This window comes from Triplophysa dalaica, chromosome 11 (genome assembly GCF_015846415.1).
Source record: "Triplophysa dalaica isolate WHDGS20190420 chromosome 11, ASM1584641v1, whole genome shotgun sequence".
In the NCBI taxonomy this organism is placed as follows: Eukaryota; Metazoa; Chordata; class Actinopteri; order Cypriniformes; family Nemacheilidae; genus Triplophysa; species Triplophysa dalaica.
This window is the reverse complement of record NC_079552.1, coordinates 16,219,940-16,246,696: the sequence shown is the minus strand read 5'-3', so window position 1 is coordinate 16,246,696 and position 26,757 is coordinate 16,219,940. Positions and strand designations below refer to the sequence as shown.

Genomic DNA, 26,757 nt, shown 5'->3' with positions numbered 1-26,757 from the left:
TTTCATAGCTTTAAAATGAATGTCTTTCTATCAACACGTATCGTTGTTGTTATTCTTATTAAATAACGCAAGGATGTGAACATCAGAATCGCTTGTTAGACACGTGAAACGTGAGCATTTGATAAAACCACAGGACAGCTTTCCGTTAAGCGAGTAGGAAAAACTTTCCTGAACTGTGAAAGGGTTATGTGTTTTTCCAAAATGTAAATCCAGCCCCCTTTCGTACGTGTGAAGTCGTCCACGAGTCAGCCCCACCTCTCCCTCCTGCTCTCCCTGTTCCCCCCGTGCCCCGTCTTTCCCCATCTCTGTCTCGACTGTCCAGCTGGCAATTTAACTGCCATTACAGACACAGTTATTGCTGCTCATTATGAGTCTTTCTTAGCCTCTTTAAAGGCCTTGATCCGTCTGTACCTACCAAGTGGATGATTTCTCACTTCTGTGTACTCAGAGTACATTTTTAAATAGTGGACAAAGACTGTGGGGGGAAATCGACAAATTAGAACAAGGTAAGAAAAAAGAAGAATTGTCTATTTTATATGCCATTGAGCACACTTTAAAATAGTTTTAAAAATATATTTTAACAAACCGACCACTTGAACAAAAAAATCAACGCTGGATTGCACGGCGTGCATTCTCCATCCGTCAAGTTTAAAACATAAGTTTCACACTGAAAGTGATCGATTTACGTAACCGTTATTCATGTTCTGCTATTAGATGGCATTTTTGTGTAAGGTTTCCCCGTGTATTTGTCTAAATGGACAGAAGCCGCGCTTGTACGTTAATGGAGAAGTTACTGACGGTAAATACATATGTATTTTCTTTTTACATAAGACACATTTGTGTTCTTTTGTTAAACGGTCCATGACCCCTATAATGACGACGTATGGCATCCATATTGGTCCATGCCTGTGTCTTCAACAGATATGTGTGAATATATGCACAATTATATGATTTCAATGCATTGTATCGTTTACAGAAGGTATTGTCAATATTACGAATGGTATGTTTTGTTAAAATGTGTCTATTGTTTTGTATTTGCCCTGAAGCACACTCACCCCTGAGCTGAGGTTACCGAAGCTCTGTTTTCAATTGCGCGCCAGTCTCAAGTGCCGTTTAATTGGTTCCATCCACTAGAGGTAAATGTATTTATATAATGTATTTAAAACGCCTTTAGACATGTTACATGTGCATAATTTACTTGATATTAAAGTGTTTCCAATACAATGAAACCTCATCGGGAAAGACATGTGTCCGTTATAAGTTACTCCAGCAGGTGATGACTCAGTACTCAAACCCATCAGAGAGGGCGCTATACATTTACATTCCTTTGCGGCCTGCCATGCATTACCATTATCATGTGTATGGATTGATACTATACACTATATACAGTCATTGAGATGAACAAATGAAGCCTGCCAATCATACAGTCATTGGCTTTGTAAAATGTGTGAATGGCTACTGTGTGAGAGAGGGCTGTAGACTGTTGTATGAAATCTATATTTTATTTAAAAACCAAGTGAGAAAGGGATGGATTACTGACCGGGCCAATGGGGCCAGTGGATTTAAGTTTGCGCCTTCCAGTTTGTTACAGAAAACCCAACAACAATGAAATTAAATGTGTATCTATGTTTAATAAACGGTCCCCCGATATCCTGTAAAAAATGAAATGATCAACAAATCATGTCAATATGTGTTTTTATGATACTTTAACTTATTAAATTAAAATTAATTTACTATAAATTAACTTATTAATATTCGTTATCATCTTAAAGGGATACTTTACTACAGAAATAAAATTTCCCCATGTTTTACTCACCCTCAAGGGATCAAATCTGAATATTATTTTCTTCTTGAAGAATAATGCAGTCGGAGTTATAATACCGCGTATCATTTGACTTCCAGCGGTAGAATGGTAGTGAACAGATGTTGACTTTTTGAAGTGCATCCATCGATCAAAGAACTGCTCAACACGGCTCTGTTGGCTTTATCAAAGGTCTTCTGAAGCGAATCGATAACATATGGAAATTTTAATTTGGTAGTTAAGTATCCCATTAACTTTCACTTTCTATAACTGTGCACGCGCAGCTAAAGAAAATAACAGAAAATTTGTTAGAGGGGGAGCCTTGGAGGTAACTGCCCCCGGGGCCCATTGAAGGCATACTCCGTCCCTGATCTAAGGTATCTCTCATAGTTTTAAAGCATTTTTTATTTCATAATGGTCCATATTTAAATGGGCACATTAAAATTGAAATATTACAACTATTTTATGTTCCCATCCATTTTACATTATTGCTTCTTGTTCGTGCATTTTAATTCACAGAATTCCAATAAAGTATATGTTGTCTTTTAGTCACATCCATAACATATGCTATGTTTTTAATTAGGAAACTTGTGCATAGACTGATATTTTGCTGATGTCTGAACTCTATCAATAAGAAAAGTATAAATAGAGGGTTCGATGTATTGTTAATACATATAATCTGTGAGAGTTTATACTTCAAGTGTTGACTACAAATGTCACCATGGGTTTTTTGTTGTAAGTATAGTAGGCCAGGACTACTTTGGTTTTACTACAAATAAAACCAGGAAACCGTGGTTCATTTTCATAAAGGTCATGTTTTGTAAAACATAGCGCATGGTTTTTCAAATAAGTACTTCCACATTAAAGTACGGGGTAGAGTATGTATGCATGTATTTTGTGCAGTATGTCAGACTCTATCCTTGTCCACTATCCGTGAATATCCTTGTCATAATCAACCATGTTACAATACTGTAGGTGCCCCAAAGTATTTTGGGAATTTAGGATACATGCACAGCCCTCTGATCCGTTGATAAATCTCACAAAGTATGCTTTTGTCGGCACTCCAGTGAACAAACTTTTCTTTCTGTTCTCCTCATTACAGACACACATGGAACAGTCATATTGGTGTAGACACATTGTTGTCTTCTTACTCAGTGCTTGGATCGCATCATGCTTTGCCCAAACCACACCCCCAGTGCTCTCCAACGCCACACCAACGTCTCAGTCAAAGGGACCAGAGAGTCTGAAGTTTCGTCTGTCTGGTTTTCCCCGGAAACACAATGAGGGCCGAATTGAGGTGTTCTATAAAGACGAGTGGGGAACAATCTGTGATGATGACTTCTCATTAGCCAATGCCCATGTCCTCTGTCGCCAGCTTGGGTTTGTCTCCGCTACAGGCTGGGCACACAGCGCCAAGTATGGCAAGGGCACAGGTAACAAGCATTTCAGCTATATACTATATTTATTTTCATATTATATAACACATTAGAAACATATGCACCATATTATAGTTCTGTATGTGCTCAGGGGCGAGATTGTGTTTGTTTCAGGTAAGATTTGGCTTGACAATGTGCAATGCAGTGGTAGTGAAAGAAGTATATCAGTGTGTAAGTCTCGTGGATGGGGCAACAGTGACTGTACACATGATGAAGATGCGGGAGTGATCTGTAAAGATGAGAGGCTGCCTGGATTCAAAGACTCTAATGTGATAGAGGTAAAGTATAAATTCTGATAAAATCTCTAGAATGCAATGTCATGTCTCTTTGGATAAACCGGTTGCCAAATACTTTAACCCTTGAATTGTGTTCATGTTCAATGTTGATACAGCAATCAAAAATTATGTAAAAATACTTAAGAGATGTTTACTTCATCCCAATTACAAGTAACACAGACAGCATTTGCCTCTGTTAAATCAAATCTTCTAAATCAAAATCTCCTATCCTATTTGTCCTACAGTATGAATTAAATATATCTTAAACGACTGAAAACTTTAGTAAAAAGACAAATACCAGAGATTTAAAGAAAATATTGAAACGCTTAAATTCTTAATATTGGTCCCAGACACCTTAACCCCACAGTGGTTAGAAGGGAATAGATCTGAACTTATCACCTTTAAAATGTTTCTTTGATCATTTAGGCATACATTACTGTTTAAAGGAATTGACTACAGCCCCTATCTCACAATATTTTTCACACCTGTTCTTGTTTTACTTGCCATATGGTTTCAATTCTTTACATTTCTCTCAGGTGCAAGTGGACGAGAATAGAGTGGAGGAAGTCCGTTTACGCCCAGTCGTCACATCTAAGCGTATGCCGATCACAGAGGGGGTAGTAGAACTCAAGAATAAGGATGGGTGGGCTCAGATCTGCGACAGCGGCTGGACCCCCAAAAATTCACGCGTGGTTTGTGGCATGTTGGGATTCCCCCATGAGAGGAAGGTCAACAAAAACTTTTATAAGTGAGTGCATCAGATGAGCTCTGACTATAGTTGTCTTAACAGAAACAACTTTTTTAACTGGTGCCTGAAACCCATTTATATTAGAAACAAACAGATTTTGTCCATTTTGAATTGAATGGTTTGTGAAAGTAGACTTACTGCTTTTATTTCAGGGTCTACTGGGGTGTTTTTATGTGTCTTGTGTGTTTGTGTTTCCCACTGTGTAATCACTCTCTACTGTGTCAGTTTGCTGCCAGATGTGAGAGGAAATTCTGTATACTTTCTCAGCCATCTGTGAAATGCGGTTTTGCGTTGCGAGATATACACGATTTAAACCACAGACAAACAAATGAACAAGAGAACCATTGCAGACTGAGGACAGTGTCAGGGTATTGTGCACTTAAATTCAGTGGAATGTTACAAGAATGTAAAAAAACAAACAGACAGATAGTTATTATGCTTAGATAATGATAAACAAATCCGTTTTCATATCCATATTTAAAAATATGACAGGTTCTTAAATTTTTTAGTTAAAGTTAATTTCCACTTCTGCCCTCATAAGTTCATTTCCAGCATGTTTCACTATATTTGAGAGGAAAATCTCACTATTTACGTACTTCGACTAGACGCCTTTCTATATTTGTTTTCCATATGTGGTTTTATAGAGTACTTAAATGTAATGTTTTTCAACCACTCTCCTTAATAAAGCACATACTGTACATGCCATTACCTACCCTAAATCAATACCACACTGTGACTGATGATGTTACCATAACCCCACATCACTTATTTTTATAGTCTTTAGGAAATTTTAACAAAAGCCATTAATATTTTTTATTCCAGCAGTAATAATACAGTCAGATTTATGGTTTATTATCCATTCTTTCTGGCAGTCCCTTTTATTTCATTAAATTTGATAAAGTCGACAAATATAGAATAACAACTTATTATGTTAGAGTAATTGTATAGTGCTTTTGCTGTTGAAGAAAGAGAGTTTCACAGAGTGTTATGTGTGTGGGCTTGACCCTTTCCCTATTTTCAACAGGCATCTCAGAAAGAGATCTACTGATCCAAAAGCTAAAGTAAAAGTAACAGCAGCCAGGTACCATCTGAGGGAAAGAATCCATCTGTGTTCTTTTCCTAGAGGGCTGAAGTGCATAATGTGCCTTCAGTGATAGTCTTTCTCCAACTAACTCTTGAATCACAAAAGCTAAATTCTGCACTACAAAGGCATAATGCAGTAAGAGCATCAAACACCAGAACTGAAACCAAGAGCATTAAAGCTGCTTGTGTATATTTTTATATTTTAACTGAAAATAGCTGAACCGAATCGACCTGTCACATGACAGATCGTGCTGGACCTTAGTGCGGTCACAGCTTAATTTTGACAGCCTTTGCACAGCAGAATTATCCTGTTTGTAAATAAACATTGGCAATATGTCAATTTCCTGCAAGACCTTTAAAGATGATCAAATGTGTGTCTGTGTATCTGAAAGAGGAGATTCTGAATGAGTGGTGGAAATGACCCAGATGAAACATTTCCCACTGTCGAATTTAACGCCATCTGTTAGTTTTACTCACATAGTTTTGCGGTGAGGCTGTGGATGTGATAGAGTGAATGCTCTCAGAGAGAGAGAGAAACAAATATCCTCAAGCTAACTAACACAAACGCATCCCTCTGCTAACTATTATACTCTGCATGTTGACTTGTTAATCTGCTTGTTTTAATGTGTCTAACATGCATGGGAAAGACAAATCAGATAAATCACCACAAAGTTGGTTAGTTGTAACAGCATCATAATCTTAATTGAATAATAATAAGAGGAAGAATAAACAAAACACTTAAATTTCCTTTTCTTCTTTCCCATGCAGACTCTACTGTATGTTTTATTATCCACCTGCATGTTGAAAGTTGTAATGGAGATTTTCAGACGGCTAAATTAGTCTTTGCCTTACAGGCTGGAGCCCAATGCTAAGACTATCACTAAAACTAGCTCTAAACCTAAACCGGGTAAATCAGCTGCAGCTGAAAGGTAACCTTGGCAAAAAGGAAAATACATTGCCAGTTATGTCCTTCTTGATATGTTTTCTAACCTTATTTGTGTACTCCAAAGGTAATCATTTGCATATTTGTTTGCATGTTCTTTCATGTGTATGTTTTATGTCTGTCGAACATAATAGAAGCATTACCTGTAATTCTATGGCTTAGACAAATTCTCTAGTTAAACACAGAGGAGGTTCCCACGCTCAATGTCTCTTTCACCTGTTTCAGGCTGTATGCTGAGCGGCAGAATAATCACTTCCAGGTTCACTCAGTGGCATGTTTGGGTACAGAGGTGCATTTAGCTGCGTGTCCTCTGGAGTTTAATTATGGCAATGCCACAAAGACGTGCCCTGGGGGAATGCCGGCTGTGGTCAGCTGCGTACCCGGTCCACTGTACACACAGAACAACGCAATGAAGAAGAAACTCAAAGTTTCGGTAAACTTTGATGTTCATATATGTATCAAATATTTGTATGATTTAAAATTTGAGTGCCAATGTAATTACTTTTATTTACTTTTTATTACTTTTAACATCTCTTTCTTTCGCAACAGTCTTCTGTACGTCTGAAGGGTGGAGTGAGACAGAGCGAGGGCCGTGTTGAAGTATTAAAGGGTAGCGAATGGGGGACGGTATGCGATGATCGCTGGAACCTGCAGTCTGCCAGCGTGGTGTGCAGAGAGCTGGGCTTCGGCACTGCCAAAGAAGCCCTGACAGGTGCCCGCATGGGACAAGGTGAGAAAAAGGGACAGAAAACAGTAATTTTTGCCTTTCGGCGATGGAATGCAAAGAATGCTTTCGATACCTGACCAATGACCTGAACTCTCATCTCTGAGGTCATTATAGACAACTGGGGTCATTGATCTCATTTAAAAATTAGTCTCTTTGGTGTTTTTGATTCTGAATGGATGCTTATGTCATTCCGTGTATGAATATTTTTCAATAACAGACAGCGTTCTACAAAGCTGTGCTAGTTTATCTCTTGTGGATATACTATAGGTAACTGTCACTATGCAATAAGGTAAATCAACAGTCAGCTGGTTACCTATTACAAAACAACATTCTTCGGAGTGAAGATTACTCTGTTAATATAAGGGTTTATTTAAGTACTAAGAGATATTTGTTAATACAGTATGGCTGAAGGGAAATCATATACTGCTTTGTTGTATTTGTAAAACAGTTACTACATAATAGCCCTGAAACAGTAACAGAATGTTGCTTTGCAACAAACACAACGACTGGATGCTGTGCACTGATACTAATATTGCTTTGGTCAATAGATCACTGCTGTGTCTTATCTTGAATAAACCACGACTAATGAAAATTATAGAATTTTATCATTTCACATATTGACCTGTTGATTGTCCATTATCACTTACTTATTAAAAATGGGTAAACTAAAATTGTCTTCCTAACTTTTGTCCTGATATAACCAGGTGAGGCCAGTGTGTAAATGGGGTTGTGGACATATAATAATGAACTGTTTGTTTTTCAACAGTCACTGTGAATGTAGACTCACCGTGTAAAATAAAGGAAGACTGTGATGGGTTTCTAACATCACACAGTGAACATGTCCCTTAAATACATGTAGTGTCACCAGTTGTTTGCCTTTCTATGAATACTATGAATACTTTCTAAGCAGATTAGAAAAGTGAAGCTAGTTCTGAGAAAAGATCAGAATTTTTTTATTTTCTACTGTTTTTTAATGATATTCTTGCACTTTTAATTACTAAATGTTTCATAAGGTGTTGTTAAGGAATTTACAGATGTTGTCGTTTTTTTTAAACAGTCTTTACTTATCAAGGAAATGGCATTAACCACAAAATAACGGCTTAACACAAAATAACAGTAAGCAGACAAACAACAGAATAAAAGAATGGCTTTACATACACGTGGATGATAAACAACAACATTTGAGGAACAGGAAACATGCATAAACATGAAAAACAGTAAAATCAAACATAACTAAATACCATGAATATTTCAAAATGTTCCCTGTGGAACAAGAGGAGATGCTGTCACAGTTCAAACTCAGCATGAAACAGAGGTTGCGAGGGCGTTTTCTTCTGAATGGTGACAAATCACATATCTGAGTCTAATGGCTTCTTCAATTATAAAAAATGTGTGGCGGGGCTTGATTTCGACCTTTGCAAAATGATTGGATTAATGGACGTTGGAAGTGTGGTCATTTGGTCTGTATAGTCCTTGCTCGGCCGAGACCCATCATACAGAGAAGAGGAGGGGAAATTATGAGGTCGCACTTTTAACACTAACATCAATTTAATAGCATGATAAAGTGATCTGTTACAGGCAGCTGTGTCAGTATGTTTGACACATTTGAATGTTTATGTGTCCGTGTACTCTATATTTTTGTTAGGTTTGGGGCCCATACACATGAATGAGGTCCAGTGCACCGGCCATGAGCGTTCACTGTGGAACTGCCACTATAAAAACATCTCGGCTGAGGATTGCAAACACACAGAGGATGCAGCGGTCCGCTGTAATGTCCCACATATGGGCTACGAGAAGACGGTCAGAGCAACCTAATGTTTACACATGTAAAAGCATCTTTCTGTGTGTTGATTTCATTTATACTTATCTAAGGGCCAGTCTGTTACTCTGGTGTTTTTAAAAAAAACTCTACATTACATTCTCCTGCATGTATTTCTTGTTTCTGGAAATACTATAGGCTGTGTTCAAGTCAATGAATAATGTTGTGCTCAATATTCCTTTTGACAAAATTACTCAAAATGTTGGGTTATATTGTCTGTGCCAAGAGCCAATGACTGGAATGATGGATCACAACAGATTCAGTAACATAACACAACATTAACTTTGTCTTGTAACATTGTAACATATACTTGAAAGGATAGTTCACCTCCCAAACAAAATCATTTATTCCCCCTCATTTTATTTCAAACTGACTTTCTACTGAGGAACAAAAATAAGATATTTTGAAGAACATTGGTAATCAAACATTGCATTGACTTCCATTGTATGGACACAAAACCAGTGGGACATTTCTCAAAATATCTTCTTTTGAGTTCCACAGAACACAAGATATACAGGTTTTGAACAATGTGAGAGTGAATAAATGATGGCAGAATTTTTGTTGGGGGGGCTAAGCTATCCCATTAACCATGCACCTACTTTTCAACACCCCTTTATTCTACTTTGAAGGGGAGACTGGGGCTAGTTGTTATCTATATTAAGTTTTATATATAATATATATATATGTTACATTATGTATCTTTGTGTTACAACATTTACATTCATTCTTTTGTCAGACGCTTTTATCCAAAGCAACTTACAAGTAGGAGAGCAAATAAACATTTTGTAAACACGCTAAACAGTACCGTTAGTTTACAAGGCCATGATACTAGGAGGATTAAAGGTGGATAATGACAATATGAGCTTGAAAAAATGTATAAACAAAAATTTTAATGATATAAATTACCTTCTTTGAGAAATATTTACTGAATTAAAAAGTGTGAAAACTACTCCCAGTCTCCCCTACAATTCATAAGTAAAACTGCTTCTTACCTCTCCCCCCTGGTTGTGCCCTGCTCAGGTGCGCATCTTAGGGGGGCGAACGCGCTATGAGGGCCGGGTGGAGGTGTTACATACCGAGACTAACGGAACCGAGCTCTGGGGCCTGATCTGTGGAGACGGCTGGGGCACTGAAGAGGCCATGGTTGTGTGCAGGCAGCTGGGCCTCGGGTACGCCAACCATGGCCTACAAGTAGGATGCTAACAATAACAGTAGTACACTTGCATGCTAACAATTTCCGTTCTTCTACTTTCAAAAACTGATGGTGCTGCCTTACACTCTCTCACATATGCATTCAAAGCCTCAGCTTTAAAAACACACAGAACATCACGAGACACGGAGTCAGTGCATGTAGTTAAGGGGCGAACTGCAAACAACCCTGCTGAAAAGATCAACAGCATTGACCATCATGCTGTGCTTTTTCAGGTCATTTCAGCAGGGAAGCCTTTCTGTATGTGGGTAAGCAGTAGAGAGAGAGTCTGGTGACAGGGCAAGATGTGTGTCCTGACGTGGCGTAGGTTGTGTTTTCAGGTGCGTCTGTCAGGTGGGCGTTCGCAGTATGAAGGGCGAGTGGAGGTGCGGGTGGGGCAACATTGGGGCAGTGTATGCAGTGAGGGATGGACCACCAAAGAAGCAATGGTGGCATGCAGGCAGCTAGGGCTGGGTTTCAGCATGCATGCTATTACAGTGAGTACATATCACAGACACAAACACACATGCTCATTGCTCTTAAGACAGAATGATTTGGAATGAGCTTTCAGGAATATAAACAAAGCACTTTTGTAGACACTTTTTTGGACAGACTTTATACACTATAAAACAGCAATTGCTGGTTAAGATGTGTGGCCTTGGAAGTTGTGTGGAAGTTGGTCCACTACACAAATTAATCTAAATCTGTCAAGAACATAAGTCATGTTTTACATACACTGCTTATATAAAAACTAAACATATACGTTATAATTAGTGGTGGGCATAGATTAATTTTTTTAATCTAGATTAATCTAGATTAATTTTGGAATTAATCTAGATTAATCTAGATTAAAATGGCTCATTTGAATTCTGCCGAAGGCATTCAGAATATGTGTGCTACCCAAATAATGACTAAAAGTAAGTCTTTGAGAAAGGGTTTCTCAAGCCAGGTGGCGCATTAGACCAGGGGCTCATCTCCTGTTTCCAAAATGCATCACAAACTGCTTGAGAAAGCTGTTCTACTATGATAATTGGTGATGAAAATTAAATTATGTTCAATAAGATGAACTTGTGTTTACTTCCGCATTAGCTAAGGGATGCTTTGCGTTTAGGTGGTACTTGAGACTGGTAGAGCTCCTACAGTACATTTACATTTAGTTATTTAGCAGACGCTTGTATCCAAAGCGACTTACAAAGAGTGAGGGAGCAACAAGCGATATGTCATACAGGAGCCATAATACATTAGATCTCAATACAAAGTTACTGGTTTCAACTAAAGCTAGACCAGTACCTGTTGAGAGAAAGTGTTTTTTTTAAACCAATTCCGCATTGCACAAGGTGCAAACAACCTTAGTCTTGTCGATGTTTCTATTGGGAAGCTTCTTAAAAATTAATATTCCCTGAAGCAAACCCGGCGGCTTCATAGCTGCATCCATGTTAGCACGTCACGTTTGATGCGGTAATATCACAGTAACGTTATGTTGTGTTCAGACTAAACGCGAATGGCGTGTCAAGCGCAAATGATTTATATGTTAATGCAAAGAGCCAATAGACCTACTTGCTGCGCGAATCGCACGAATGAAGCCCTGGTTATGAGATGATGAGGCTGCTTCTGCTTCCGCGAATGACGTGAATCACGCGAGTTGAAAAATCTCGTTCTCGCCCCGTACAGTGCAGTTAAGCTGGTATACATCCGCGCTAAAATATGAAGGTGAAAGTCATCATAGCTTGCGTAGTATAGACCCAGCTCCCAACCCAATTTTGAGAATAGATTAATGGCGACAATTTTTTTAACGCGCGATAATAGTCTCACTGCCCACCACTAGTTATAATCCCAAATACTGTATATTTTAAAGGATCCTTGAACTTTTTTCTGTTCCATGAAAGGCAAATGGGACCAAAGCTTGTATTCTCTAAAACATAATGCAAAAATAGGATAAACATGTTAACATAACTTTTAATTTTGGTGTTTAACATAATCTTGACATGATTTCATAAGATTTACTCGACCATTGTGATTTTGCTGATAAAAGCTATTAGGATGGAAAGAGTGGGAAATATTTCTCGAAATATTTATAAAAATGGTTGTATTTGTCTTTGTTTACCAATTCAGTACTTTGGCGTAAGTGCAATGAAATTATAAGCACATAATTTTCTTTACGCTGAACTGCTCATCACATCTGTGTTTGTTTGTGTTTTTCATGCGCGTTTGCTAAGGAAACGTGGTATTGGGACAGCAGTAATGTGACAGACATGGTCATGAGTGGAGTGAAATGCACTGGAGATGAGATGTCTCTCAGCCAATGTCAACGCCACAAAACTGTTACCTGCCAGAAAACGTCCGCTCGGTTTGCAGCAGGAGTCATCTGCTCAGAAAGTGAGTAACAGCACACACACATACACAGAGTCACAGGAGCATCAGAGTCATACAATAAACATAATATCTGTCTAGTGATGTAGACAACATGCTTAACAAGTAAATATTTTCCAATTCCAGGTTGCCAACAGTGTGATGATTAAATGCTCTTTATATAAGAACTTTAACTGGTTGGAGATCCCTGCCAATACAAATATATACATAGAAAATATAGCCCATAAGCGGGGATGATCGGGTTACACTGGTTTGTCAAAATCAGAAACAAAACTGGAAAAATTGAACTAATTTTAAAGTGTAGTCACTGCTTTTCAGAGGAAATGTCCTTAAAATGACCTCATGTGTCACAGTTGTTACTCACCGTCTGTTTTCATGGATAACAGATGTTCAATTTGTAGATGTAGAGCTACAGTCAGATACGTTTATCTTTTCTGTCCATCGGCCTGCAATAACTGAGCTCACATGGAAAAGTCCTGAACTATTTTTGAGACTGAAATGATTTACACCTGGGTGGATTATGCAGATAAATTAGATAATTAATCATTTTGAGCTGTTGCACATTGACCCAAGTTGTTTGTCAAGACAATTAAATTTACTTCAAGATATAGACACACAAATAAATCAAATTCCTGGACCAAAATATATATATATATTTAGTATATGGCAAAAATAACTTTGATTTGTCTTTAAGATCTTTATTTGATAGTTTTTGAAAATTCTTGTATATTTTATGCATATTGCAGCAATATGTTAATCTGCTCATATTTATTTCCCCAGCTGCATCTGATCTTGTGTTGAATGCACCTCTAGTGCAGCAGACAGTGTATATAGAGGACAGGCCGTTACACATGCTGTATTGTGCAGCAGAAGAGGACTGTCTGTCAAAGAGCGCAGCCAAAGCTAACTGGCCTTACGGTCACCGTCGTCTGCTCCGCTTCTCATCACAGATACATAATGTTGGCCGTGCTGACTTCCGACCCAAAGCTGGTCGTCACTCTTGGGTCTGGCACGCATGTCACGGGTAACCATTTAATTGGATTTAATGTCTACTACAAATATTTTATAAAACAAAAGTGTGTTATTACTCAGTGTACAAATGAGAACATATAATTGTTCATAATTTTTAATCATTATTGTTGTGTGACTTTACAGGCATTATCATAGCATGGATATCTTTACACACTATGACCTGCTGTCTGCCAATGGCACTAAGGTAGCAGAAGGACACAAAGCCAGTTTCTGCCTGGAAGACACAGACTGTGAAGAGGGTAAGTCACATGGGTCCACACACACTCTTCTATAAACCAGCTCTGAGAGGTTGCTGTTTAGTCAGTGATATGTTGGATCTGTTTATTCGTAGGTGTTTCTAAGAGATATGAGTGTGCGAACTTTGGTGAGCAAGGCATCACAGTGGGATGCTGGGATTTGTATCGCCATGACATAGATTGCCAGTGGCTCGACATTACTGATGTTAAACCAGGAAATTATATCCTTCAGGTGAGTTAATCACAAGTCTGGAATTCATCTACAACATGATAAGAATGATCAGAGAAAAATAAATTATATGTCATCTTATATGTTATAATGGCGAAAGATGTAAATGTGTTTTTGTTTTGTTTTCAAGGTTGTGATCAATCCTAATTATGAGGTTTCTGAGAGTGACTTCACAAACAATGCCATGAAATGTAATTGCAAATACGATGGGCATAGAGTCTGGGTTCATAACTGCCATATTGGTGAGACATAGATTATACTGTATAGCACGTATTTATATTGAATCTGTATTGTACTAAATGAATACAGCTGAATCATTTGGTAGTTTGCTATTCTCAATATTCAAAGTACATAAATGCCTCAAATGAAAAATAGACAACTGAATATACGGAAATATTAATTTTCCATTTATTTCAGGTGATGCTTTTAGTGAAGAGGCTGAGAGAAAGTTTGAGAAATACCCTGGACAACTCAACAACCAGATCTCATAATCAGAGGAATATAACTAACATATTTTGAAAAAACAAATCCAGAGAAAATTATTATTCGTTTAAACTAGTTATCATTTCACACTACTATGAAATACCCAATATTTTTACACAAGAACCAGAACAATTACCATGAGTCATAAAATGAATTTGTGTTTCAACCCTAGCGAATTTTTTTATTAATGAACTCTTGACACTTTGTGCTTAACAAGTGTATTGAATCTGAAAAAATGGTGAAGCCTGTCTAAATCAGTTTACACTGACTGTGTTTTTTACAGTAACTCTAAATATGGCATAAAAAGGCTGAAGGCGAGATGTTAAATGAACATTTGGTAATGTCTGCTGTATTGTTTACATTTGCAATCGGGTGCTTACTTTCCTTAAAGCCTTAAAGACTTTGTTGATGCCTCACACAGCCAATGTGCTGCGTTCCTCTGTGATTTAAAAATACTTGAACATTTTGTAGTCCAGATGATCATTCACATGTAGATGCGTTGTGAATGAATGTTTATTAAGCTTCATAGCTCAGACTCAACACGGTATCTTGTTAAAATGATCTTTCAGTAATGACTTGTCACAGAATCACATATTATGTTTTAACTGAACAGTTTGTTTCACATGTTAATTAACTGTATACTATAATTTCCTGTCAAACCTCTTGTTTCGAGATTAAAAAAATAAAGTGCTATTTAAAGTTGTAATAGAAATAAAGGTGTGTTAAGTTTCATCAGTTTCAACAATGAAAATGAATTTTTGTAGTGATACAGAAGAGCATACAATTAAATTAACCTTAAAGATAGGACACTTGGATAAGCAAACAGTTTAGACAAAACATAATCCCCGGCCCCTATTCAATACATTGATCTCCTTTATTTTGATGCAATAAATGAATGAGACTACAATAACACGTTACGACCTCATTCATTAGCATTGGTTAAAGATAGCATGAAGTAACAATAAGCAACATATTCTTATAGACGGTTTCAGTGAATGCATGCGTCTGGCCCAAAGTTATCGTCCGGTCTGTGTTTTGGATATAACAATTTATTTTATATTTGATAATATTATTGTATATTAATTGTATTAAATTCTTTGAGGAGATCTACTGGAAGTGACGTTTGGACCACATAAAGTTTATGTTGTTGCCGCAGTAACCGTCACTAGTATTCATTCATCTTTTTCACAATGTTTGATTGAAGTAAATATGTATTAATAAATGTTAAAGTAACATGTACTAGATACTTTAGAAGTATTGTTAATTATAGTTAATGTTAACTAATGCAGTTAACAAATACAACTTTTTTTTGAAGTTTTACTCGGATTTCTTATTCATAAACCGTTAAACACATCAGAATGTGAATTTAGCCATAGAATGTAAAGCATTGTGCATTATTTAATTAGAACTTTAACATTGACCAATATTTTATTATTTTATTGCGAAATCACTTGTACGTCTAATGCATTAAAATACAAACTTCATAAGATTCAATACAAAACCTATGCATTGTAGCATTAAGAGCACCTTCTTTTATAATAGAGATGAAAGCTCACTGGTGTTGCATGAAACTATTTCCCAAACAAAGGATAATATTTTTTGTGGTATTTATTAGATTTATTTTCAAAAAAATACTGATATTTGGACACTGACATTTATCCAGTGTAATGCAGCAAGCTGACGGGCTCACAATGATCCACACGCATTCATACACTTCCAAAAATGTGTACAAAACGCACACTCAAAAGAAGGTTTCATCCACACTACGTCAACGTAAGGCTTAGTAAAACAGACTAGACAAACAGTCCACTGATCTACATTTTGACCTGCTTAAAACATCTGATATTTATGGTCAAATCAAATCTCATTGACTTTTCTTCAAATACACTATTTTAAGTCAGCTGATCCATTTGTCTTTCTATTGTCTAGTGTGTAAAGCTTCTTTATGCTGATGTCACTCTGTGTATTCAGGGGTCATGTGCAGCATTAGCAGGTCATTAGCTCTGCAGACCACCACGTTTAAACTCTCACTTGACCTCACAGCATTATAGATCTCCTCTGAGGTTTTCACCTTTGACCCATTTATCTCTATGATAACATCCCCTGGTTTCATTCCAGCCCTGTGAAAACAGGAAATGACATCAACTGTGGGAGGACCTATTTCAACCATTTGTCAGAACCACAACATAGTTGAGTGGAGTAAGATTAGTGCTGCTTACCTATTGGCCGGAGAACCAATAATCACACGGTGGATGAGAACTCCATGTGTTACATCTGGAAAGTTCATGTCACGCATCTTCAACTCTTCAATTATGCTGAGGAGTAAAGATAAACCATTTCAGGTTAAAGACTTTGGTTAGGAAACAATGCCCATGGCATGAGCAAATACATAATACTCTCATCAAGTGCATTTAACGATAAACAGCATTAATAAACGAGCACCTGGTGGTGAGAGTCAACATCATCACTCCAATATAGCGCCGTTTTGATCCCGATTCTCCAGACAAGGATTCTACAATACAAACATTCCATTCAAAGACAGTGAGTGAACACCGTAAAGTGACTGATTACAGTAAAAATCTGTTCAACGTCTTTCTTACTCTGTTTTTCTCCTGCATGATCAAGGAAGAGACGAACTCTATCTGAGGGAATTGCGAAGGAGATCCCAGTAGTCACTTTCATAGTATTAATGCCGATGACCTCACCATCCTAAAGGTTACAATAGAGTCAGTTCATATCAATTGAATATCACAAATTGGATCAGACCAATAGCTTTGCTTTATGCTCATGACTAGTCACATTGATGTGTCAGATGTAATGTTCAACTATTTCTATTCAACCCTGAAATCTCACATAAGAAATAAAACAACTTTCTTAATCCTTTAGCCAAAAGGCACAGGGAGTGTGCTGAGGTAGTGCATGGTGAATGTCAGTGACTTACCAGGTTAATAAGAGGACCTCCTGAATTTCCAAACTAAAAAAAGAGGAAAGTACCTATTTTATAACGTACAATGATGTAGTAAACTGTCCTTTAAGGCAAACGTATTGACATCACATGCAACTGCACTAATATTTTCTATGCACAGTGTTATTTTCTGTCCTTACATCTATAGCAGCATCAGTCTGGATGTAGTCCATGTTGGAGTTAGACAGGCCCAGCTCTTTACTGCCTCTCTGGACGGAGCTGACTATTCCAGAAGTGATGGTGTTTTTTAGAGAAAAGGGGTTCCCCATTGCAACCACAAACTCACCCTGACGAACATCACACGACTGGCCAAGACGTAAGGTTGGTAGAGGATGCTAAGAAAAGGAAGACAAAATACAGACTGAAATGAGGGAAAATAAAATCTGTGAGGATGTAAGGATGGCTGTGCTATAATAAAGAAGCCTACTTTACCTTTACATTGATTTTGATGGTTGCAATGTCAGCAACCTGGTCTACATCCTGGACTATGGCATTGTAAGTCTCTCCGTTGGTCAGTTTAACACGGACCCCACGCTTGTTGGCAACCACATGGGCATTGGTCACTATTAAGCCATCACTGCTTATGATGAAGCCAGAACCATTCGATACGGGCACCTCACGGCCGGAGAAAGGGTGTCTGGCAGGAAACCGTGTAAAATAATTAATTAAAGGAGTAGCTCACTTCAGAATAAGTACCAATTGACTTTCCACATTAGGAATACAAATTATTTACAACTAAAGTCAATGGGGACTTGAGGTGAACAACTCCTTTAAATTCAACACAATTTTGAATTGTGGTAAAGCAGCTTTACACAAAATGCTATATTTAAGCACAACAGAGACTGTAGAGACATGAAGTGAAAATTCTTGCCCAAAGCCGAACATATTTAAATACTTGGCTGAAGACCAAACACGGTTTTAGATTACTTTTGGACAACTATAGGATACTGCAAAATTATTTAAAGAAATCATGTATCCATTTACTTCAAATATTACAAAAATTTTAGAAGACTGTTAAACTACTTTTGTTAGCACGTGTACTACAATTTACCAAAGTTAACAATAGTATACTTAATGTATAATAGTAGTTTTTTCATGTCGTAATTTGTCCAAGTTAGCTGGACTTTTATTGTGACAGTTTGTAGCAAAGACTTTTTCAGTGCGAGTTTGACAGTAGCTTTTCTCAAATCAAATAGGTCATTGTTCCGTGAAATGTATTCGGTCAGTTTAACTATAATGTTCGTAGTTAATACATAGTATCCTCAAATGTACTGTTGTCTCGCTACAAAACTATGGTTTACTCTCATGAAAGACATACGATTTAAGTTTTATTACAATATTTGTTGTTTCCTGGACTGTATTTTGACAGACTCACCTGCCCACGATCTCAATGTACACTACAGCAGAAGTTGACTTCTCCACCACATCCGCAATGAAATTGTATTTGCACCGCGGGCTGTCGGGTTTGAAAGGGGCGGCACACTGGACAGTAGGAAGCAGGCTGTCGATCAGTAAATGTCTGACTTCCACTGTCCTCTGTAGCGCATCTTCTCTATCATCCTCATCTCTTAAAGCATACAAGGCTGTTGCTGATCCGAGTCCCAGACCAAAAGCGAGTGCCATACGAGCGGCGCGACCGCTGCCTCCTGAAGCCCGCTGTGACACCAAACTCAGCTGCTGCCCGTTAACGGGTCCATCTCCATCACTGTGCTTTTCCGAATAGGATTTAGAAAAGTGTCCTACAGTCCTTACAGTCATGATATGTGATTGACGACTGCTGTCCCGAAGACATCTTGTCATTGTCTTTATAAAATAGCGATTCACGTGTGATGTTGCCATGTTGTTGCATCAGATCTATAGCACAAAACAAAGCAGTAGTTTGACATCACTATGAGTGACGGCTTCGCAGAAGTAAAAAATCTTCAGGAAGAGATAAACGGTTTAAAAACATCGTCACAGTCTCATGACCCTACGACTAACCAAGCCACTGCTCCAACCTCTGTGCCTTACCGAATGCCGAATATAACTGTCCCGGAAGTGATACACTCCAACACATGTGCGCAATCTGCGCATGCTTGGGCATGACCTATAGGAAGGCATGTCTCACCCGTCTTCCCAGAAATTGGGATTTCCCCTCTCTGAATTTATTGATTTTGCAAAATCAAAAATACAGATTTTCTCAAAATAACGTGATTGGAAAATTGAATTTAATTAAAACATATCACATAAGTTAAATATAATAACAACAAAAATCATATTTTTCTCATCACAATAAAAAATATTACCCCCCTAAAAAAAGTGCAATGGTTTTATTTTGTACAAATATGGACATGTATGAAAATGTTTATATTGTTTTCAGTGACCCAAACACTGCAAGGGAATCTAAACCTGTTCCTGGAGTGCCACTGTCCTGATGAGATCAGCCGATTTTACCTGCATGAGAGTTTGTAGCCTGAAAGCAAAACTCTGCAGGACAGTGTCTCTCGGAGGAGTGGACACCTCTGGTGTAAAGATATGATGTAAAATTGTGAAAGGATTTGTGATATAGCCTACACTCCTGAACAAAATCTTAAAATTTACAAGTATTCACATTTCTCGCTGGTCGATCTTAAGCAGGTTGTAAGTACCACTTAAAAACTCCAAAACAAGAAACAGAAGCAAGAGACTAAAAACGGAGATTAGGCAATTTCTTGGACATAATTTAAACTCCAGCCTGATGGTCCTGCCCAACCAAAGCTCCATTTTCCCATTGCTGGAAAAAGCACCCCAGATCATGATGGATCCTCAGCCACTGTGCCGCATAGAAGACATCCCTAGTGGGATCTCCTTATCATGCCAGTAACGTTGGAAGCCATCAGGACCGTCGAGGTGAAAAAAAATTCTCATCAGTGAATAATTTTTTTTCTACCTGTCAATTTTTTCATGTTTGGTGCTCCATTGCATATTCCAAACGGGCAGGCTTGTGGTGTAGAAGACGTGGCTTTTGAAAACGTTTTTTTGTTCTCAAAGGCCTTCTCTCGCAGATGCCGACTGCCGGTTTTTGGGCTGCAGTCAGGATCAATAAGGGCCTTAATTTGGGTTGAGGATCTCTGTATTCACGGGCAGCCCGTCGAATCCTCCGGCTCAGTACAGGTAAAAATGTTTGGGTCTACCAATTGACTTTTTTGTCCCATAACTCTAAAGTGCTAAAGAAATTTGCAATGACTGTCTTACTTCATCAATCCTCAGCAGAGATGGGAAGTTGCGAGAGCCCTTGTTTATGCAGCTCAACAATCTTGCCAATCCTGCCTTTGCCATCAGGAGGTCATTAGGGTGTATCTGCCTGAAGAACAATGACATGAGAGCCATATTGTTGTGCAGATTTTTTAAGGCTATGGTCTTTTGATCAGCTGATGAACAGCCTGTTTGAGTTTAAATTAAATCTTCGATAAATTGCCTACTCTGTTTTTTGTCTCTTGCTCCGGTTTCTTGTTTTCGATCCTAACCTGGTTATTATCCACCTGCTAGAAATGCGAAGAAGAACACTCGTAATGTGTCCCCTGGTTTTAAGATTTTGTGCAGAAGTGTATTTAATAAACTCTTGCTCTCATAGATGATAGCCGTTGGCAAATGGGCAAAACCTAGATGTCGGGATTCCGGGGTTTTGCAGTGCCTCAGTTAGATTGAACTGGTGGTGTTGGTTTTACCTACAGTCACCAAACTTAGTAGTTATATTGGTCTCATCAACATTGACATCTTTCAGAAGTACAATGATCATTAGCCCTTTTAAACACGACCTTAACCATTTTGAATTTAATGTGGATTTGAACTTCATATGAGAGTTCATGGAATTGTTACCAAACTTGGTCAACATTATTCCAAGAGATCGAAGATATAAGCTTTCTTTCAAATGTACAAGTACAGATTTTTGCATAATACCTGCAGAGGATTAAAACACAATGCACATACCAATTTTTGGATTTTTTTTACTTTTTTCACCAGAAACATTTTTAACCACGACGGTAAACATTTTATGTACATAGGGATTTTGTTTCCATCACTGAAAAGCAGTTCGTTTGACAACACGTCCTTCTTTATCAATAGCAAAATTGTAGGTTTTCGGGTTGTCTAGAGCCTCTTCAATCCGCTGATCTAGATTGTCCAATGTGATGAAGTTCTTTGCCTCTTCCTGCAATTAAAAATAAATGATGATGATGATATCAGAGTCAAAGAGAAAAAAACATAACTCCAAAAAACTGCAATTATCAAATGATTAAATGTTTAAATTAAACAAAATACTAATATTTCCCCCAAAAAATAATATGCACATATCTCAAATGTGCATAAATATTATCAAATAACTAAAAAAACGACAACAGCAGCATTTCCCTTGCATGTTATCATTGCAGAGGTAAAGTGCAGAAACTGATAAAATCACCTGTAGTTGTAAAATTTCTCTCTCTTTCTCTTTAATGTAGTTATCTAGCTCTTGTTGACGTAAGACAGCTGCTTCTCTCTGTCTCTGTTCTTTAGCCTCAGTCTCCTTCTGCGTTCGCTGCTCTCTAAAAAAACAAACGGTGCACATTCACATTAAATTCAAACAACAGTAAAGAGTATTCTCACATTTACATTTCATAGCAGATCTACATAACTCACCGTATTTTTCTCAGTCTAAGGTTCTCAGCATCATTCCAGGCCATGAGTGAGCGATGCTCTTCAGCCTCCTGTTTGGCTCGCTCTTCAGCTAAAGACCCAACCTCTTCTTCAAATCTCTTCCTCAACATCTCCTCTTTGAACTCCAATCTGCACACACACACACACACGCTGAAGTGTAAATGTGCAGCACATTTTGAATGTACTGACTTTGTAAAAGTATGCATTGATAAACACAGAGCTTTCATGACCTTGATCGAAAAACATCTGTATGTACTCGACAGACACCACAACCTGTGATCGTCTTTTATACTTAAATCATTAAGCATTTATGTCAAAGTATACTTAAAAGCCTCCATAACATTTGTAACATTGTAATAAATCGAGTTTTGATGTCATGCACGTTTACCGCAGGGCTCTCATGATCAGATTGTACTCTGTGAAACGCTCCTTCAGTACAACCATTTCCACTGGGTCCACGGGAGGGGGAGTCTTAATCCGTCCGATTTTTGATTTTGCTTTCGGGTCTGTGCGAGATTTTCTACCTCGAACGGTTTGAATCAGAACTTCGCTTTGAGGAGCGAGAAGACGGATGACAGGAGTGTGACTCCTTGAAATAGCCCGCAGCATGATACAGCCTGCGTTTAATAATCAGTTAACGTCTATTCTGAGACGATATTAATAGAAGTAACAGATAAAAGTATGACTATTTAACACTGAGCATTAGGTCGCCATGTTCTTGAACTTTCACCACGGAAGATGTTTCTTTTACTCGTGGGATGAATTGAACGCATTGAATGCTCTCTACTGCCACCCACCGTGATGAAGTGTAACTGCGGATTGCAGATGATATGAATATTCAGAAAATAGTTACTGAAAATAGATGTTTCTCACGGAAATGAACCATGACTTTACTACAAATGAAAAATAACACGGTTACTTTAGTTAAACCATGGTAACCACTAACTAAGGTTTTAATACAGTAAACAGGATTTTTGCTTAGGCCTATTAGTATTATGTAAACCTTAAGGACATGATTATAGTAGTGCGATACGAAACATTGAAAATATACGAGCATAAACAACTTGAGCCAAAATCAAATTTTTGTGGCATCTTTCTGCACTTACATTTACATTTATTCATTTGGCAGACCCTTTTATCAAAAGCGACTTACAAGGAGGGTGAAGTGGGCAGCTATCACTGCAGAGCAAACAGGGGTAGGCCTAAGGTGCCTTGCTCAAGGGTACTTCAGTCATTTCCTGGTGGCACTGAGAATTGAACCAGCGACCTTCTGGCTACGCTGGAAATACAACTCTCTAACCACTGGACCACAACTGACCCCAACTTCAGCTTAGTAAAAAAAAATCTGACCAATCAAAAGCTGTTTAGAATCTAGAAAATCTACACCCCTGCTTTTGGTTAATTTAAAACAGCACAAACTATTTATTATGTCTAATCACTTGCTATTTTAGAGAAAGTTTGCTACATAAAGCACCAGACAAAACTGCAGATTTCAAAGCACTTGAGTGAGTCCATCTTTAAGCCTACACTTTTGCTAAAATACAAGTTACAACCATGGTAATTTTTTTCTGAAACTTCTATACTTTGTTGCAATTTTAGACTTTTAAACTATATATCTCACTCAAAGGATCACACACACTGAGACATGCTGAATAGAGTTAAAGTTATATTTATTTATTTAGCATGTATTTAGGTGCACACAGCACCAATAAATTCAGAGACTGCCGTGATGGACAGACTCGGTTTCTTGTTTACTTTCAGAATGACTCAAAATTCTAGGACACTTAAACAGAAAACGTAACATATTTAAATGAGAACATGACATTTTTACCACAAATCACTATAAACACTAGTTGTAGTTGTTCTTCTACTTCAAAATTACATTCCTGCTTTTATCACACAGAATTGTAAAACTATGCCAAAATAAATCACTCTCCAATTAAACATACGATTTGAACATACGAACCAGAAACAGACACAGAGCAAATAAAGTACATCTTCGTTAAATTTAAATCAATAAAACATTCTATAAACGAACGACTGTTGCACTTTTCGTTGACAAGTTGAAGAACTACAGATGGTCAGATGGACAGTATCATGTTGGCCGATTCTTGGCCTTAAGCCCAGTTAAGAAATTTACTGCCGAGCACCCAAAGCAAGATTAGATTGAACAATCCACCTCCACAAACAATTGGTTAAAAGTCTGCACACAGGGGATCTCCAGCTAATTATACGCTTAATGGCTGACGGAATTCAGACAAACAATTTGGCATGGAATTATTTGCAGCACAATCTACTGAACCATGAGAATCTGCAGACATGACACTGAGCTCTAGTTGAGTGAGTGCTTCCTTCAGTAATGTCTCCATGTTTGAACTCTAGAGTGTATAGAAGAAGGGGGACCTCTTCCAGTGGACCTCTTGTGTGACACAAGGGCGCGTTTGTCTTTAAAGCGATTTCATGTTACCTTTTAGAGATTTAAAGAATGAGGGTTGAGGGAAAATGTATAGGGCTGTGGATTTGGCACATAGAGTTTGGTGCTGTGGTGGTTTAGGGTTAGTAGGATGATTTTGGAAAAATAGATTTATGTGAGATGAGTAAACATTAGTACTTTAGGATTGTAGATGTAATGATCAGAAATGGGAGGATTGTGTGTGATGTTAGAGATCACAGGGTTTCTCTGGGGTTTTAAGCAAGGGCTGGGATGGTGGAATATGTAAATCGAAGTTCTTCTCCCTCCAGGAGTTTCCTGTTGAATCCAAAGTACATGTAAATACAAAAAATATATGCAACTTCGAAAGAGTATTCAGTGATTAAAAATAAACAATGTAGACAAATTACCTGTAAGCAGCAATCTCAACATCCAATGCCATCTTCACGTTAAGCAGATCTTGATACTCCCTCAAATAGCGTGACATTTCCTCTTTGGCATCAGAAATATCCCTCTCCAGATCACTGATCTTCCCCTACAAGTTCACAATAAAACAAACAGAACGATTTGTACACACTGTATTTAATCAAAGACATGTAAAGTACCAAACAGGATATTGAGCAGATTAACAATTTTTTTGCTATCAGTTCTAATGGTGGGTACTCATTGTCTCCAATAAAAACAAGCAGTCATGACACAGCACTAAAGACAGAGCGAGTCAGCATCAATGACATTTCACAGATTGTGTAAGATTCATTGGTGAATGCATTTTTTATGTCACTTTTACTTTGCAATTAAAGCAAGATATAGGGGTATAGGCCAGCAGTACAGTAATTTATGAGCAAACTTATATTTGACAACACAAATCGATTTAGTTGAGACTTGCATGCATTTTACAATACCAAGTATTTCTTTGGCATTATTTTGTCCTTTTTTGTTTATAACGCATATCTAGCATTGTAAATTGGCTTGAGAATAAATGTTTCTTTACAAAGACATTGATCAGGTTGTATGTGATGCTCCGTTTCCATGGTAACAGTGTAATTATCTTCGTGACAAATACTGGTGATGCACAGTGTTGATCTGAATTATACCTGGTACTTCGTAACTTCACTGCCCTGCGTCTCCTCTAGTTCACCCAGTTGTGAGTTCAGCGAATCGATGACGTTCCTCAGTGCTTCGACCTCAGCTGAGCGAGACTGCAGCAGCCGTCTGTACTCTGCTGTCTCCTCACGCACCAAGCGCACAGCCTCCTCCTGCTTATCTGTCAGCTCCACCACGCTGGCCACCTTGCCCTTGTACCAGGCCTCGGCCGCCTGCATGTTGTGTCCGGCCATGTTCTCGTACTGTGCTCGGATCTCTCTCAGAGCAGCTGACAGGTCTGGTCTACTTGTGTCCAGCTCCACGCTGAGGCTGGCGACCTGTAGCTGGACCCTCAAGCCCTCCTGCTCCTCTGCAAACACCTGTTTCAGGAACATCAGCTCCTGCACCAGGGAGACCACGCTCGGCCTCTGCATCACAGCTGTCCAGCACTATCCTCCCCGCTTCCTCCTTCAACGTCTGCAGGTCTTCCTCTGCCTGACTACGCCGCTGCGCCTCTTCCTCCCATCGCTGGTGCAGCTGTGCATGCATCTCCCGTACCTGCTCCCTCTGCGCTTCCATGCACGCTTTATTCTGGACGGCCTGGTGCAGCTGCTCCCTGAGGCCCCGCACCTCTTGGACATAAAGCTGCTGCATGCGGGACGGTTTACTTTGCCTGCGCCGTAGGGCCTCGAGCTGCAGCAGCAGCGCCCGGTTTTGGTGCTCGAGATGTCGCACCTTCTCAATGTAGGATGCAAAGCGGTTGTTCAGACCTACCAGCTGCTCTCTTTCTTGGCCTCGAAGATCCAGCAGCTCGGCATTCACTACACTGACATGATTTAGGTCAGTCTTCTCCCAGCGGTGAAAAGGCTGCGAGTGCCCCAACAACCTGGAAGAAGAGAGGGGTCCCCGGGAAAGCCGGTAGGTGTTGGGGGAGTCATCCCATCGTCGGGAGAGTGTGGAAGAGATGAAAGGTTCAAAGCTCATGATGTAGGATTTTTTTGTTTAGTTTTTAAATTATGTTAATGTTGATTTGTTGGTTCAAGTTGTTCTCTAAGTCCCCCTTGTTCTGCACACCATTAGTGGAGATGAACCGGCACTGCACCAGTTCAGAAATGCTGCAGAGCAGCCTGCTTTAATACAGGACACACACACATACACACAGCCTCTGCGTTCTCAGCCAATGAACGTACTCGACAGTATCATGGTGCTGATGATTGGTTTTGCGTTTCTCTCTTGGTGGGAGGTGCATATCAG

General features: G+C 38.6%; 4 protein-coding genes across 7 annotated transcripts; 1 reads left to right on the top strand and 3 right to left on the bottom strand.

Moving 5' to 3' along the window:
* The first annotated feature begins 166 nt into the window (after positions 1 to 166).
* Positions 167 to 15,103, top strand: loxl3b (lysyl oxidase-like 3b). 4 transcript variants are annotated; one of them, XM_056761056.1, is made up of 17 exons: positions 167 to 506; positions 1,047 to 1,136; positions 2,904 to 3,234; positions 3,352 to 3,515; positions 4,049 to 4,260; positions 5,285 to 5,341; positions 6,198 to 6,272; positions 6,512 to 6,719; positions 6,836 to 7,016; positions 8,659 to 8,813; positions 9,853 to 10,023; positions 12,238 to 12,397; positions 13,172 to 13,415; positions 13,547 to 13,662; positions 13,755 to 13,891; positions 14,019 to 14,130; positions 14,306 to 15,103. In XM_056761056.1, exons 3-17 carry the CDS (start codon positions 2,910 to 2,912, stop codon positions 14,377 to 14,379), a joined length of 2,391 nt encoding a protein of 796 aa, XP_056617034.1. In that variant the 5' UTR covers positions 167 to 506; positions 1,047 to 1,136; positions 2,904 to 2,909; the 3' UTR covers positions 14,380 to 15,103. The 4 variants fall into 4 exon arrangements, with proteins under 4 accessions (XP_056617034.1, XP_056617033.1, XP_056617035.1 ...); XM_056761055.1 differs by lacking the exon at positions 1,047 to 1,136 and having other exon boundaries at positions 168 to 506; XM_056761057.1 differs by lacking the exons at positions 1,047 to 1,136; positions 9,853 to 10,023 and adding an exon at positions 10,363 to 10,518 and having other exon boundaries at positions 170 to 506.
* A 689-nt stretch (positions 15,104 to 15,792) lies between these two features.
* Positions 15,793 to 19,372, bottom strand: LOC130431847 (serine protease HTRA2, mitochondrial-like). Its single transcript, XM_056761059.1, has 8 exons — positions 18,712 to 19,372; positions 17,769 to 17,973; positions 17,477 to 17,671; positions 17,313 to 17,345; positions 16,972 to 17,080; positions 16,814 to 16,883; positions 16,591 to 16,686; positions 15,793 to 16,491 (listed from the first exon to the last, which is right to left on the bottom strand). The coding sequence occupies exons 1-8, from the start codon at positions 19,173 to 19,175 to the stop codon at positions 16,326 to 16,328; spliced, it is 1,338 nt and encodes a 445-aa protein (XP_056617037.1). The 5' UTR covers positions 19,176 to 19,372; the 3' UTR covers positions 15,793 to 16,325.
* Positions 19,373 to 21,284: 1,912 nt separating this feature from the next.
* mrps26 (mitochondrial ribosomal protein S26) lies at positions 21,285 to 22,724 on the bottom strand. Its single transcript, XM_056761064.1, has 4 exons — positions 22,378 to 22,724; positions 21,972 to 22,118; positions 21,754 to 21,877; positions 21,285 to 21,504 (listed from the first exon to the last, which is right to left on the bottom strand). Exons 1-4 carry the CDS (start codon positions 22,596 to 22,598, stop codon positions 21,373 to 21,375), a joined length of 624 nt encoding a protein of 207 aa, XP_056617042.1. The 5' UTR covers positions 22,599 to 22,724; the 3' UTR covers positions 21,285 to 21,372.
* Positions 22,725 to 23,643: 919 nt separating this feature from the next.
* On the bottom strand, positions 23,644 to 26,641 carry si:dkey-33c12.3 (uncharacterized protein LOC335380 homolog). The gene is given in 4 exon segments (XM_056761063.1): positions 23,644 to 24,738; positions 24,831 to 24,955; positions 25,515 to 25,925; positions 25,927 to 26,641. Coding segments are annotated over 4 exon segments (1,158 nt in total). The 5' UTR covers positions 26,488 to 26,641; the 3' UTR covers positions 23,644 to 24,677.
* Positions 26,642 to 26,757: the final 116 nt, after the last annotated feature.